The sequence below is a fragment of the Mycteria americana genome, chromosome 6 (assembly GCF_035582795.1).
Source record: "Mycteria americana isolate JAX WOST 10 ecotype Jacksonville Zoo and Gardens chromosome 6, USCA_MyAme_1.0, whole genome shotgun sequence".
In the NCBI taxonomy this organism is placed as follows: domain Eukaryota; kingdom Metazoa; phylum Chordata; class Aves; order Ciconiiformes; family Ciconiidae; genus Mycteria; species Mycteria americana.
In genome coordinates this window covers 66,742,516-66,759,258 of record NC_134370.1, presented here as the reverse complement: position 1 = coordinate 66,759,258, position 16,743 = coordinate 66,742,516, and the positions used below count along the sequence as shown (strand labels likewise).

The following is a 16,743-nucleotide window of genomic DNA, read 5'->3' as shown; positions in this document are numbered from 1 at the left end:
AAACCAATGCAGAAAGTGGCTGAAGGGTAGTAAATGTCAGTTAATGAGCACATTAATACAAAAAGACACAAATACAAAAAGATGCTAGTTGTTTGGCTGGAAGATGACTACAAGTCTAAACTAAGAACTGTAGAGAAGACTTCCAAAGCTAAAAAAAGTGGAGAAAAATGTATAAAATCGCATTATTTTTGTTGGGAAAATTATGAATTGCTAGCTACTCTTATCTATTCCATCTTCCAACATTACATGCTCCTGATAGCACCCCTCCTGCAGAAAACGAAGAAAATTACAAAACCTCTATATCACTCAGGTTTTAGCCATTTTCTACAAACCTTGAAGGTTTTTTTGGATCTGTCCTGACCTTTGCACAAAAGTAAGAACATTGGGTCACTGACAATAGACCAGCGCAGCATTTTTTACCCTTTCTTAAATATATGATCACAGAAGGGCCACCAGCATTGCTGATAGGCCCAGCTTTGGGCAGCAGCAGGTACATTTTGGAGCCGGCTAAAATGCGCCCTGTCTGACATTGGGGCAGCTCCTGATCTAATCTTAGAGAAGCCACCCCTGCAGCACATGTATGTCCTCATCCCCCTTCCCTCCCGCCACTACCAAAGCCTTGCCACGTACACCCTATACAGTGGCTCCTTAAGGAAAAGTGATTTATTCCTTCCTGGTATGCCCTCCACTGCCTCCCAGCTTCCTGAGCATCTCATGCCTGCCAGCTACTTGTGTACAGCCATCAGACGCTACAGGTCGAGGGAAGAGACGCTACTGGGGAATCCTCTCTACTGGAGAGGTAGATCTTCCTAGATTCATAGAAAGAAGGCAATAATACTCTCAAGCCCTTCTGTCTAGCCAGAGAGCCAGAGCTGATCAGCTATGAAGGGAAGCTCTCTTGTGTAGCTCAGTTCCTAAGAGCTATCATTGCACAAGAGAGAAGCAAGATTTTTTTATCTTTTTAGAGTTTGAAAGTCTACCAAATAAGACATAAACATTGCCAACACAGTGGTCCCCAGTTCAGAAATTCCTGTTTTAACAAGCTATAGCACTTACATTTGAATATCTTAACTAGACTTCATCTAAAAGGAATGGTGAACTGGGGGATTATTTCCTTTGTTTTCCTTTTTAGTTTTAACTAATAGCTATTTTAACTCTGACTTACAAAATTTATGGACACTTATCTGCAATGTAGTTTCTCTGCAGGTGCATTTGAAAATTAAACTATGCATCATAGATCAATGGTAATCAACCTGACGCCATCAAGGCTGCAGTCTTTCAAGGAAACGATTACAAAAATTCCTTTACTGATTACATACAGGGTCTGTAACAAATAGAGAACCTTGACATCGAAGTCAAAATTATCTCTATTGGTACGGACACAAAGTAGGAGGCACCACATCATGAACTACTTTCCAAACCAGCAAACCAATTATCACTTCTATTACCAAATTCCTTGCATCACACTCATCTTGGATAAAAAGTAGTTTTAAGGTCCTTCAGATAATAGAGACTTGCAGCGGTGAAATGCTGACAAAGCCTTCCCGTGAGTCCCCACCTCGCTCTTGATAAAACTACTGAAGAGGAGAAGGCCCTATCTGGACTTTGTACATCTGCGCTTTTTTGTAAATTGAAAGCCCCAGTAGAATCCGATTCCCTCCTGCTGCTGGAACTGCGCAGAGCAGAACTAAAGGGACTGTATGCTCTGAAGGATCAACTATTGCTTAAACGTGAGGCCTTTCAGTTCTCAGATGGAAAGCTTGAATGCTGCTGCTAAAAGCAATGCATTTTATTGTGTCTCTCTCTGTATTCAGCTGTGTGCAACCTGACTGACTGAAAGCTTCTTCCTGATGTCTCAACATTTACACATTTTACAAGCTAAAGGCTCATTTTTGATGAATAAAAGCCTTAATTTGAACTGAATAGGGAAATAAAGTGAAGTGTCACAGAAATGCAAATTTTCTGGGCTTATGAATCACAAAAGCCTTGTGCATCTGACAAATCAAGCCACTTATTAAAAACAATGCTTACCAGTGTTGTAGGCAGTAGGCATGGCCGAATACACCAATCCCTGCGGAGGCAAGCTTGGAGTTGTCACAGACACCACAGGGGTAGCAAGAGGCTGTGTAGACTGAGAACTACTTATCCTTTGGGTATTCTATAAATGATTAAAAATAACAACATGTCTTGTGATATCAGTTAGAACAACGGAAAATCAAGTGCTAACATAAAAGTAGTATTCAATTAAAATGTGTTTCTTTGCCTTATTTTTTAGTTACAACTACATCCTTTTTGTCAGGATAGATTTTCGAAACAAGCCAAAACATTTCAAGACAACCAAAATTATCTCAGCAAACTGAAATGAAAAATTAAGACTCACTGGTCCACTTCCCGTGCATGCATATTTCAATAGTGTTAGAGTTGAAGGACATAAAAATAAATGCAATTTCTTAGGGATATACACAACAATTCTCAGAAGTTCTTAAGTGATTTAAGAGTTTTTAGTCTTATTTTTTAATGGGGTTTTAGTGCAGATGGTGAGGTGCAGTTCTACCAGAAAAGTCTCCTACTTCCCAGCTGTTTATCCAATTTTCAAAATTTTAGCTGCCAGTTTTGACACTGTCCTGACTACACCTGTCCTGAAAGGAACACAGAGATCTTCTAAATTTGTGTTGGTAAGACCTCAGTGATAAAATAATCTTGCTGTTCCCATGGTTCCTGAGAAACTGAGAGAGTACTTGTTATAATGCAGATATGTTTCAAAGCAAATGACATATGAGTTCACACAGAGCAACTGTGCTTTTTGACAGGAAAAATAGCTAAACTAGATTGTCTCAGATTATCTGTTCTAACTGTAGGCACAATGTGGCTTTTTAATAACAGTCTTTCTTTCCCACATACCGGAATGAACATCTGTAGCAAACATATCACTCAAATTAAGCTCTTTAACCAAATTTGCTGTTTAGAAAACCTTGTATTAAAGACTGTGGTGATCACCCCCAGACAGCAAAGTTGTTCTGTCACAGAATGTACTACTCTTCATGGAGGCAACTTTAAATCTTTCTTCAAAATATGTAGTTCAATACCATTTAGCCATGCCAGATACTGTCAAGAACAGGAAATACTACATTTTTTATTTTAAACAACAGATACTTAGTTTTACCTACAGAAGTCTCAGAAATACTAGCAGTAGTAGAAGTCTCTACACCCTGTATTTCTACATTCTTACAGAACCATTCCTGATTAAGGGAGCCAGATTTCAAACTACTGAAAATATGTTTTTAAAGCAAGCATCCCTCTATCTCTGAAAAAATCGTTGCTACAGAAGTAGCAGGTTTTCATCTCTTTGGTACAGTTCCATTTCCTAGCTTTAAAAGATTGAAGCTACTACAACTTTTTCCTTATTTTGGACAGGTATACAAGTATTTCAGTATCTGCAGCACTTAATTTTTTTCTCCACTCTGATCTCGAGAGAGCGAGCAGTATTAAAAAAGCAGGATTCCCTTTGTAATAATGGAATGAGCAGGCACAGAAACATGGCTCTACTCAATTTTAAGCTTAAACTTGCGAAGATGAATTGAGGGCTATCAATGCTTGGCCTGTATCTTTCCAATTTAAAGAAAAAAATGTATACCGCAGCTACCATATTAAAATTAGCTACAATCTTCCACTGACTACCAGCTTCTGATCTCTGCTTTGTCTGGCTGCTGTTGAAAGCCCACCTTTGAGCCTCAGAAGAATCTGGAGGCTCTTTGGCATTTGCTCAGCAGATGTACCCACTCTGCTTCAGAGCTCCCAGATTTCAAAGCCCTAAATCACAGAAAAAGTCCCACTGATTTTCTGTGGAATTTATCCCTTTAAATCACTTATGTACTTCTGAAAATCTCCACTAGACCAAGTTTATCTGGCATAAAGATATGTTATTAGAGCAGATTTCTGTGTCTGTCAGAAATTGACCTTTTTCCAAAGCTTTCTTGGATGGCAGCCTATAAAGTTGGGATTACTGTATAATGGAAAAGTTAGAGGAGTATACTGGGAAACAATCCAGACCAAAGGATTTCCCCATGGGATTTTTTTTTTTTTTTTTTTTTTGAGTGGCTAATAAAGGTGGTTTTCCGAGGTAATTTATTTCTGAATATAATTCCTGAACACTCAGCCACACAAAGACACTAAGAAATATGTGTCTAACATTTGTTTTACTTGGAGATTCAGCCAAAGATTCATGACAACTTTCAGGAATTTTTTTAATTATTTTTTTTAACCGATGCAAATGATAGCAGTAACAGGAAGAATTCAGATTCCTTGCTTCATGCTATGCTACCATTCCTATCTGTTCTTCATATTCAGCGCTCAGTTCCAACCATACAGAATGAATGTTCACAGGCATGATTTGGAACTGCCTTCTAGCGCTGGAATTAGCATCTGAAATTAGCATAATAAGAGATGTAACATTGCAGGTGTACTTCATATTTCTTTACCACGTTTGAGGAAGACACAACTACATTTCCTTTGTGTGAGCTTTCTTCCCCTCACAGATGAGCCCAGTTCTTAACACCAGTAGAGGGCCCACGCTCCATACAGTATCCATAAACCAACCCGCCTTCAGCAAGTCGCACTACCGCACGCTGCAAAGAGCATAGCAATTTTTAGCAGGTAGGAATACCTTAACTCAAGTGCTTTTGCATAATTCCAATAGCAATGCTATCTTGATTAAGTGTTTTTACATTGAATTAAAGCTCTATTGCTTGCACTGGAAACCAGACACTCCTCTATAAAGGTGAGAAGAACATGCATGACAGCTGTTTATAACTGTAAGTCATTCCAATAAACCTTAAAAACTTGAAATAATGACTTTCAAAAATCATCTCCCCTTACTTTTGTAAATTTATTGCTCATGTGTAAGGTAAAAATCAACCCACGGCATGCATTCATCAAGAAATGTATCTAAATCGCTACATTTTCCATGCTTTCATGCAATTAGAGCCTCATATTAGCAACAGGTCCATGTTCAAAAACAAATCAAGGTATGTAATAGGCAGACTTCCTTGTGTATCTTTACAATCGCACTCTGACACAGCATCTTCTGCATGGTTTGTGCTACAGCAGCTAAACAATTTGCAAATTGCTCTAAAAATAAGTTACGAATTATTTTAGCCTTAGGTTATTTTCCAGACAGAATGCCAAATGTTAAAACCTTTTGGAAAAAATAGAGCAACACAAATCCCAAGAGTTTCCTTTCAAAAGCAGAATATCTTTCCACTGGAAAAAGGTAGAATTATTCATTTGCAAGTCTCTATTCCTTTTGGTAAACAGGGAACACCCCTGTGGTTTGATATCTCATGCAGCATGAAATAATTCTAAACTCCAAACAGGTGACCTCACCAGCAATGATGTAATCTCCTTGAAAATAAGAGAAGTAATACAGGGCTTGTGTTACAATCTGAAGAACTTCATGAGTGAAGCCACTTTCTAAAAATATTCCAGTAATTTAGGGGGTGATAAGTGGTTATTTATATTTTACATAAAAGACAGTAAATACTCTATACACATGGACAGTTACTCTGTAAGGCTCTTTTCCAATGTTCCCTCCAAGAAAAACAGAAATATTTTCAGGAAAAAAACCAGAAGTTTACAAATGGAAAGCACTAGACTTTGGATGTATTTTCAACTTGAATTGGTCAGGTTTTGAGTTTGATAAAACAAATGTATTTTTGTCTGCTACCAAGGGAACACTGGAATTATTTAAAATATGTAATGAAACTACAGTTAAAAAACTGTAGTAAAAGACATTTTCAGCATCTTGCTCTCTCTCATCAAACAGTAGCCCAAACTCACCAACTCCAATTCATCCTCCTCCGACTGTACTCAGCAAACAAGAGGGATAATACAGTTACTAAAAATAGCATTGCTTTCAAAAATGAAAGAAAAAGTCACGTTTGTGCTTCAGGATTTTTATTTATTTTAATTAATAATGTGAATTTGCTACCTCATTCTGTAAATACTACTACTAGGAAGTATAATACTTTATGTAATTCAGGTCAATTAAAAAAATACTGTATTGAAAGAACACACACTTTGGCAAAAATTAGCACAGAAAGAGCTTAGTAAAAACAAAGACATAGCTACACATTGATGACACATGTAGATATGTACCACAGCAATTTCTGTTATTGGACTGATCCAATAAACATCCAGCTCAGTACCAAAATATTTTTCACATACAACCATCAAACCACCCCAGTATCTCTACTCTGCAATCTCTTTCCAATTTCCTGAAAAAGACAGACAAAACCTAAACTGAATATTATGTTGTTCTTAACAACACAACAGTAAATAGGTACTGTATACTGCTAACATTAGAACAACTACATTAACAGGATCCTCTTCTTGTATCTATTTCTAATTAATTTTAAAGTGTAATTTTCACTTTAGTAATCAGCCAATGTATTTCCTATGTCTTCTACACTTCATTATTCCTAGAAAAACCTAAAACTTCAAGAATCATTACTCTGAGGATAATTATAGCTTTTGTTACATGGATTAATTTTGTATTATTCATCATGAACACCAGTAACAAATGTAAGCACTTGTGGTATCTTAAAAACAGATAAGAATTATACAGAGAGTACTTGTATTGTTTATATCCTGCTCCTCTTGGTTATGGTTCATTCTTCCATACACAGAAAACCGAAAATGTACACAAAGATATTTAAAATTTCTACATGACAGTGAAAGACTAAGACCAAAGGATCTGGCCAACCAAATTAAAGGAAAAATAGAGTAACTCTTCCTGAAAGACCTGTTCCGGTCTCAATGCTGCGGTTGCCTCATGCCTGACACGAAACTTGTGTGCTATTCCAAATCTAGGCTGAACAAACATTACTACCAACATGCCAAACTGCACAGTAGTATTGAAAAGTACACAAATAGGGACTGAGCCTGATCCTCATTACTCTTTTATGCCTTCATTGAAGACGTGACATCCACCATAGGACACAGAAGGTTGCATTCCAGCACACCACATCAAACAAGCATTTCTCTCAGACCATCATTACCACTGAAGCTACATTTTACATCCCACAACCATTACAACCCAGGAAAAACACGTCCAAAGTATGCTTTGGGGCATGTTATTACAGTTCACATCACCAATAAGATCAGCCATTCCTCCACAGAATAATGCATAACCCTTTTTAAAACCCACATCCTCCAAACCAACCAAGTTCTCGGTATCAAGTCAGTGAGATGTCATATGAAAACAGCAAAATCCCAATCTATGTCTCTAGGATTGCACTCTAATTGCATTTAGGTCAGACTGCTATTTTACACTTTAAAAAAAAATTCCTTATAAATTTAACTTCTCCCAAGGTAGCAACTTATAACTTAGATCTTCATTAGTGAAATTTCAGAATACAAACACCTTTCTGTTACTGTAACCTATGGTAAGCAGATGAGATAGTTTCTCCTTGTGCATGTGGACAGAACACTTCATTTTTACAAAGCCAGTCATAGAACAAATGTTTTAACTTACCAATGGTGGCATCATACCCTTGCTGGAGGGTGGGATGACAACACGGAGGTCGGGTTTGCGATTGTTCATTCCAAGATTGCCTCCTCCAGGTGGAGGTGGAGACTTTGTAGGCATGACTTTGCCTAAGCCATTCCCACCACCAGTAGTTCCAAGTAGACTTGGTGAAGCTCGAGAGTTCACAAACCCATTTCCTGAAAGAGGACAAACAAGCGTACCGTAAGACTGAAGAGAAGTAGCAATACAAAATTTTGGTGCACATGTACAAATTACGAAATATTTCTTTTGTAAAACTTCCAATAATAAACCTCACAAGAAGTGTAGCATTGAATAATCAAACAAACCCACTTTCACCAGAAGATCAATATGTAAAGGTAGTATCACCTCAAGGGCACACCGTGGCAGCTTAAACACTGAAAAGAACATATTGCCAAATAACTGTTTCTAATAACATCTGGTCTGGTTTTTTTTATTTTGCCCTTTGAAGTTCCTCCAGGCTGAGCTTGCAAAAAAGTGTGTGCTTTTGCACAACCCCACTTCATCCCCACCCCCACAGAACATGAACTATACTGAACTGTTGCCTGTGAGAATAAAAAATCAGCTCTTAAAGTCTCTATTTCTAAAATGTATTCAAGATCTGCAGGACTCCAGTATCTATGCTCTAATAAAATTAATTTCAGTCTCAAAAATATATACTGTCTGATTATTATGTTTAGCAACCATGAGGGAAACAAATCCTTTCCCTTCAAATTCATTCCAAGCTCTGGACACAGATATACACGTCGTTTATACCCATCGATTTATTTTACACATGTCTTTCTCTACCTTAATCTTGATACTCATTCTAAGTAGAATTAGACAAGCCAAAGCCTACAGGTTCTGGCTTCAGCACTGAAATCTCCAAAAGTTGAATATGCTCAAGATACAGGCCTTAGCTTACACTCAAAACAGATCAGAAAAAAGTAACAAGACAGTAAAAACAGTTAAGTGCCTAGTATTCCATTTTTCAGTACTGACAAAAGCACCAATCATGTTAGCCAAAATAAATGTCTCAAAAAATTTTAAAGGCACATTCCAATGATTTTATCATATTTATAGCAACAATTCCCAAAATACACACACTTTATTCAGCTGCAACTGAAAAAAAAGTTGTTCAGCAAGGGGAATTTCGCAACAGGGAACCCTATAGTTCATACTACAGAACTTGTGTATGTGCGTGTATAAATACAATTCATAGTAAGATTATGTTTATACTAACGTTGCAGTTCTGAAAGCAGCCTTTATAGTCACAATTCAGGGAAAAGTCTATTACACAAAGTTCACTGTGTGGGAAATTCTCGTCTAATAGCCTGTAGCGCCATACTGGCATGAATTTTGTATTATTATTCTAATTTGAATAGGCCCCTATGCCCAATCCAATTTTATTACATTAAGTACATATTAATCTAAAAGCAATTAAAATAAGAAAGTTGTCAGTGTCACATTCTACCTTCTTTAGAAAAATTTTTAATGCCTTTAAAAGCTTAGCAGGACTGAACATGTATCAGTAACAGCACAACACTTCATGTAGGTGACTGGTACTGCTAAGATACTTAGCTGGTGTACTTTGAGAACCCAGGTATGAATTCACCAGGATGCTAATGAGGGAGCCTCCTCCATTACTGGTGATCCTTGTTATGTGGCGGGGGAACTGCCAAATGCAATCCTCACCTTTGCCCTGTCCACCATAAATGGAACCCTACATATGGTTTTATCAATTTAGAAATGGAAAAAACAAATATTAATCTAAGAATTGTAACAAAGCTCTTGTGCTGACCTGAAGATATTCTACTGAGCTTTATAACAGTCTTTTTGGAAACAAAGTTATTGCTAAATATTTTTAAAGAAAAACCTTGTAAGTAGGTAGAACTTACTGGAATTTGCAACCACAGTATCCTTGTTCACATATGGATGAGCAGTAAATTCACAACTTTAAAGCCAGGATTTCAAATTCTGGATTTACTTTGTGGATTTCCTACTGTGCCGAAAGCCTGACCACACATGGATGATCTGATACGTCCCTTGAGTTTTTCAAGGTTAACAGAGCAAGGAGGAGTTATGCTAATCTAATACTTTCCTGAGGCGTTTGTATGGGAGGTATGAGAATAAGTTTTCTGAGAATTCTACCATTTAACTCAGAAGTTATGGGGGAAAGACGAAACACAGCAGAAAGAAGAAAAAGCTTTTTATGTCAGCATTCTTCCTTCTGTATTAAAAACCACAGCAAAAACTCATTTCGTGATTAAAGCATCTACATTCCTCAGCAGAAAACAGCAGAATTTATTGGGATGCTTCTAGGTTAGTGATAAAATTTAGCTAAAGTGGCTGAAAAGTTGGTTTGGAGCTGAGAATACATACTAGAGCTAAATACACTCTTGACTGCTAGGAGAAAACTAGCCACAGCTAGGCCACACAAAAAAAACAACCAGCCAAAGAAGAAAAATTAAATTCTGTGCTACCCCTAAGGTTCCTGAAACTGAGACAGTTTTCATAGAATCATGGCTTCATTAAATACCGTTATGCATCAATACCTATCCATTATAAATGAGTGTAAACGTTAGTTATAGACAGCCTACATAGTATTAGATTGCAGGAGAAATCTTGCACAATGGACAGATTAAAAATTAAGTGGATTTGGAAACAGATGTGAGGGAGGAAAAATTATTAGAAAATAGCATAATTTTCACCAAATTATATATAAAGAATTGTTACAGTATCTTCCATTTTCAGCAAAAATGCCAGAATGTTTAAAGAACTTACCGTTATAAAAAAGTAGTCTGGGCTTTAATAATAAATAGCATTTTATTACTCACTAGGCTGTCAGTGTTACCTTTTATATGCCAAAGCTGCAGTGTTCTGAGTTGAATTTAAACTTCAGAACAATAATACTCTGTATAAACAATGGAGTTCTGTATAGCATTTAAGTCTATCCTATGATACCATTTCCTGTCCTCTGTTTTCAAGTATTTCGGTAGCTCATGTGTTAAATCTGGACAGTGTCCTTCTTCCACACCCAATACAGTCATTTCCTGCAGGCCTTATTACAAGGCTCTGCCAGTCCTTCAGAAACATTTCATGCTTTTAGTGGTGCTGTCAAAAACAACAAACTCCTTGCCATTGCCTTCTCTGCACAATATCATTCAGCAGCAGGGCAGAGTCAAAGCATTTGTTCTGACAAAAGGCTGAGGGTGTTTAGAAAAAAATATATTAAGAATGGGAGAAACAAAAAAAGTCGTTAAGTGTGCAATACTATGGGTATTAATCCACTAGCAGCCCTTTGTTATAAATAGAAAGCATTGAACATTTAGCAAATGCTGGAGTATCTATATTGATTATTTGAAGAATCATATGCTAGGGCTGCAATAAGACTGTAGAATATTCATTTTTAGTATGAAACTTAAAACCTTTTTTCCTGTTAATAATCTAATAAGAAAATCAAATTACAAGTTAAGAGTGAAAGGATAACTAAAAGCATGGGTTTTCTTAGAGTAAGGTCAGGAGCCAGAAAAAGATAATGATTACAGGATGATGCAACTATACGGCAGTTTGCCAAACTGAGGCTTTAATAACCCCATAAATTCTACTTACTATTTTGTATAATACAGAAATTGTATCTACCCCACCCACTATAGATCTTCCCCAAAGACAATTACTTTATGTTTAAAAACACTATCAAACTGAAAAATGGAAACAGAATATAAAATCCTACATAAGTGCAAAATAAGACTACTGTTTTTACTTCAATCGGAAGAGTTTTATTTAACTCTAATTCTTTAAAACAGACTATGAAAGCATGTTCGAAACACTTCTTTGGAAAACAGACAGCAATGCAAACATGATAAGGTCTCAATTATATAAATCATAATTTAATTAGATTTTATGATAACAAACATTGCCAATGCACATTAGCCTACTTCTTGTTTAGTCAGAAAATGCTTACTTTTGAAGTAACTTCTTTTCTGAAGCTAAATGTTAAAACCCACCCATTTTAAACAACTGTATATTCTGCCTTCAGAAACGTAATACAGCTTAATCTCATTTATTGTCCTGCAGCCCAAGACGTAGCATTCAATTACATGAGCCAGACTCATATTTCACTATATAAATCACATCAGCTGAAACAATGAACACACGTGGCTGGAAAGTACTCCATGTACTTATTACTACTCAAGGAATAAATTATAGTCACTGATGCCATTAATCTTTTTTTGTGGTTCACCTTTGGAGAAACCGAACAGTCATACACAGTTTTGGAAAATAATTGTGGGCAAGCAGCTAAGCAATATAAGATTAAGCAAAAATTAAGAGTGGTAATACATAAATATTTATGCCTCAAATGACATCATACAACCAAAAAATGTCACATAATTAGAAGTAAACTGAAAATTGTGTTTGCAATAAGCCATCGATTAACTATGCATCTAGAAGACCAGATAAAATCTATTAACGAAAAACATTTACATGTAGGACTGGGGGGGGAGGAGGAACAACAACACACGACACAGACATATTGCAAGTAAATACAACAATAGCATTTCTATGTGCATGAGTTGCTCTATTTATTTACTTTCTTTTTTTTTTTTAGTATGACAGCTTTAAGTGGAAATAAAATTTAAAAAAACCCAAACAACAACAACAAAAAACCCAGCATATGCTGTTCATACCTTTTTCAGCTTTGCACAGAAATCACTGCCGGTTCTACCATCGTTTCACAAAGCCTAAGTTCTCTGCTAGCTTTGGAAAGAATTTACTATAACATCTCAAGGGAATCGAAATAAATGTATTTCCACTGATCTTTACAAATCAATACTTCAGATAATACTATGATTAGAATTAAAATATACCTTTGACAGTAATATAAGATTTTGAAACATATCTAACATAAGATTTATACTTCTAAGGCAGTACTTTAGATATTAAAATGCAGCAAAAAGAAATAAACGTGACTAAGTGTCAAGGGAATGCTCACTCATGTTACAAAACTAAAAAAGCCCCTCTTTTCCCAGGTTGCTGGAAATTTTTTTTGCCTAAAGCTACATATAAGCAGAGACAATTTTCAAGGCTATTTAGAATTTAAATGGGCCTTCTTCAAGACCAGGGTTATTATTCAGTATGCAGCAGCAAACCTAAAACCAAGTCATATAGCTTTTGTATCTAAATGTTATTCAACTTTGTGTGAAACATTAGCAGTGGCAATTGGATGCCTTTTAGGTCTTCTGTCAACTAACAGTTAATGAAATCAGAGTTCTACTTTCTGAACTTGTTGACTTCTATGTATCTATACAAAGCCAATGTAGAGAATGGACAACAAAAGTGATATGTTTAGAACATCTGAGGATGTGTGGTGCTGTATCCTGGGCAAGGTTATGTAAATGTTGAGACTTCACACAAACAGATATGCTGCAATACTTTAATCCAGCTGGGAGATTAATAATCTGTTACACATGTGGCAAATTCTAACCAGAATTGTCTTGTACCTCTTAGTAAATGAGAAATTATGGTAAGATAATGAACACAACAATACATGAAATTTCAACTAAAATCTAAGGGTAGTTCAGGGGCTGAACTGATCACGTGGATGGGTGATTTCCAAGGACAGATTGCTACAATTCGGAAAAAAAAAAAAAAAAAAAAAAAAAAAAAAACAAAAAACAAAAAAAAAAACCAAAACAAAACACAACAACAACCACCAAAAAAAAGAAAAAACCCAACAACAAAACCACCCCCAAACAAACAAAAACATCTCAAAATGCTTTCTTCTAACAGCACGTTTTTCATGCTGATTTCAGCCAGTCATTTCTTGTCAGCTGATTTAATCAGAGGATGATGGATGGATCAAACTTTGTCATGTGCTGACAATGTCTAGCACGGGAAAAAGGTTCAGCTTGCAGCCTGTGAAACAGCTGGTCTGCAGTCCACTTTCAGTACTGCTTTTCCTTAAAGAGAGCGCTTAGAAGCTGTAAGAGTAAATAAGCTGCTCTCAGTATTCTTGAGGGATCCTTCAATTTCTTTCTTGGAGAAGGGTGAAACACTGACTGTTGTATTTACCTGCATAATCTTAAAAGATCAGAGCAAGGCAAAACATTATGCCAACACTACTGACATTACAGAGCAAGAACCTTTATCCACTGCATTTAGCATCAGTTCAACATACATTCTTAAGTCAAACCCCTTTCAATACAAGCTGGGAAGTGAGGAGCTCTGTCTAGTGAAAGACTACCTGTGACAGATACTACCTGTCACACTGAAGAGAAAGTACAGCAGATTAGAAATATCACCAGTAACACATAACCGTAAGTAAGAATACGCTCAAGGCTTACAGCTGCTTTCCTAAGGTGGTCATCTACAACAACCATGCCAAGCTTTTTAGCTGATGCAGATGATACAAACTGGTGAGTTTGAGAGTGGGGGTGGAGGGAGAAGAAAGTCTGTTTTCTTAAGGAAGAGGCTGATAGCATCAATCCAGTTTCAAGCAAAATTCCTGCAAGAGGTATGTTTTTTCCAGAGTTAGTTGGATACTTCTCATTGGGGTGTCTCTCATTTAATAAACAAAACAACATGAATAGAAAGGTATGCACAGAAAGCTGTTTTGTTATTGAAGCCTTCTGGTGTACTCTTAAGAATTGCAGCATATTAGCCACCTGACTCAGACTTGTGAAAGACCAAGCTGAAAGATTATTTTGTCCTCAGACATGCAGAAAAAGCTCTCCCAATCAGCCAAGCCCTCAAGACAAAGGGAACCATTTACAGGTGTGGCCTTTCACAGTTCTCTGTCTTGATCCCTTTCTGGTAATATACAGGCAGTTTACAGGTGTGTGCAAACTGTCTATTGCACCTCTGCATAATCCTTCCCGAGGCCAGGATAAAAGATTACACATGACCTAGATTGGCTCTTAATAGAGATCCAATTCCTCACAAGACACAGTTTTTCAAGCAGATATATCCTTCAGCTCTCTTCCAAAGAAATTCAGTATTCCTAAACTTACTTCATATTCTCAGAATCTGAAGATTAGTGAGGACATTAGAGAAGACACAGCTCTGGAATAAAGAGGAGAAATTCAGTACTCAAGAAGACTAGATCTTTGTTATCCATTCTCCTGATGATAAAATTGTAAGAGAAAAGATAACTTCCCAGAAGATTAACTGGGTCCATAATCTGCATTACTGACCAGAAGGGCTACTTCACTGACAAAAAAATGTACAGACAGGTAATATTGTGTCCTTGTGAGATCATAAAGAGCCTCCACTTCCAACAACTCCTTCAAAATCACCTAGGACTGGGAAGAACTTAGGGAACTCATCTTAGTTCAAAGGTCTCAGCGTTTATGGTTTTCATGCAGCCTTGGCAATGAAAAACAGCTCAGGCCCTTTGCATGGTTCTAGCTCAATGCCATACGTGAAAGGTATGGAAGAAAAAGTAGAGATTGGGTAACAGTGGTACTTCTTTTGAGCCTTTCTGATTCTCAGAGTCCTTAAGGATGGGACAGCTTCACTGGAAGTGCACTTCATTGGCAACCTCTGGATGATTCAAGGTATAATACCAAATCTACTGGAACGTAGTGAAGCAGACCTCATGACAAATTTGAAGGTGATCCATCCATCAAGTCCTTTCAGTTCAAAGTCGAAGAAACTCTCCCCTGTATTTGGGTACTCAGAGCAAGTGAGGCTATATTTTGCCTAATTACAATCCAGAGCCTTTTGAAAGGAGTAATATAGACATGCAGAATGTGTTCAAGCCATGATGATGTTGACAACAAATAGCAAGTTGTACACATCCTGGTGATACGAGATCCTTGAAGCATATTAGATGCCCATCACAAACTGAACAGGGTTTAACACTGACCATGGGCAACAGTATCATGAAAAATCTAGCTCCGAAACATTTGACCTAATTAACGCAAAAAATAAATTAGCTCAAAAGCAAACACTGTTATAATGCCAGACATTTTTCCCCTCTCAAAACTGAGATATTTGCCAACTAAAAATTTTCAGCAAATGTTTTTTATGTAGTGGGTAAAATTTTAAAAATATTACAAAATAAAAATGCTTTTTCAGAGTTATGACAGCTGCATGTGAAATAAGCTCTCAGTATTATAAAATGATCACCAAATTTTCTGTTCTAGACATAAAAAAACCCACCTACCAGTCTTTGCTACAACACGCAGATATTTTTACTCAAAGTTATTTTCCACAGAAAAACTGTTAAGTTGGCAGATTGCTAAAGCAAATCATATCTATTCCAATCAAGTTAGACAGGACTTGAGAAGAAGATTCGTGAACTAAATATGAACCATTTTATGCAACATCTTTTTTTGAACTGGGTCCCAACTATGCGAGAGAACCTTTGTTTGCTTTTTTCTCAGAGATAAAGGTGTATAAGTGTATTTCAATGAAATGAGAACAAAATCTCAAATGCTGAAAACTTCCTAATATCAAGTAAGACTTGGGGTTTCCCTTTGTCTGTAAGAGAATATCAGGGAATATGGGTATGCCAGTATTCCATCTTTATCTTTGACATCTCGCCTATAAATTGTGAGCTGCAAATTTGACACATGACCTTTCACAACTACATTTATAGGAGACTTCACCATTCCTGAGAAGTTTAAAAGAAAAGATTGAATGCTAAAAGAAGAAAATATATTTTTTAAGTGAATTCTACAATAAACATAGCAAGAAACTAAGACCATTGGTCTCTGCAGACATAATTAACTTGATATACACACTTCCAAAAGCAGTTGTCAAGCTCAAATTGACAATTTAGCAGATTTACTCAATCTGGTTATGTACTGTTTCTTGATTTTGGTTGCAATTGAGAAGGTTACTGTGCACCCGATACTATTTAAAAGAAGCCATGCCATACCCTAGTAGAAAGTGGAGCTCTGACAACTTACGATAGTCTGTGGCTTAGCATTCTGGTGTTAACTAGGTATTTGAGTTTTGCTAGAGGTACTTCTTACAGATGTTCCACTGTTCTTGTATAGCCACAACTCTTACTTGTATGAAAAAATCTTTCTAGAAATGAGTGTGTATATGTACAACATTTTGGGTGCAATGTTCTGGAAAGTAAGAGATAAGCGATGCATTTTGACCTTTCACATAATCTATTAATAAATGCAAGAAGGAAAACATTTTACTGCATTAAATATGTTCACCAAGCTGCTGTAACTGGGTATTTC

General features: G+C 36.6%; 1 protein-coding gene across 7 annotated transcripts in view; it reads right to left on the bottom strand.

Annotated features, from left to right (window-relative positions):
* The window catches only part of MEF2A (myocyte enhancer factor 2A), a 95,580-nt gene that overhangs the window by 8,191 nt on the left and 70,646 nt on the right, over positions 1-16,743 (bottom strand). For 4 of the 7 annotated variants that reach the window (XM_075506297.1, XM_075506302.1, XM_075506300.1 and 1 more), the window contains 3 exons: positions 7,532-7,722; positions 5,836-5,859; positions 2,032-2,158 (listed from right to left, as the gene is read on the bottom strand). In XM_075506297.1, the coding sequence (XP_075362412.1) occupies positions 2,032-2,158; positions 5,836-5,859; positions 7,532-7,722 (342 nt within the window). The remainder of the gene's footprint in view (positions 1-2,031; positions 2,159-5,835; positions 5,860-7,531; positions 7,723-16,743) is intronic. The other 3 variants (XM_075506299.1, XM_075506303.1, XM_075506304.1) reach the window with 1 other exon arrangement.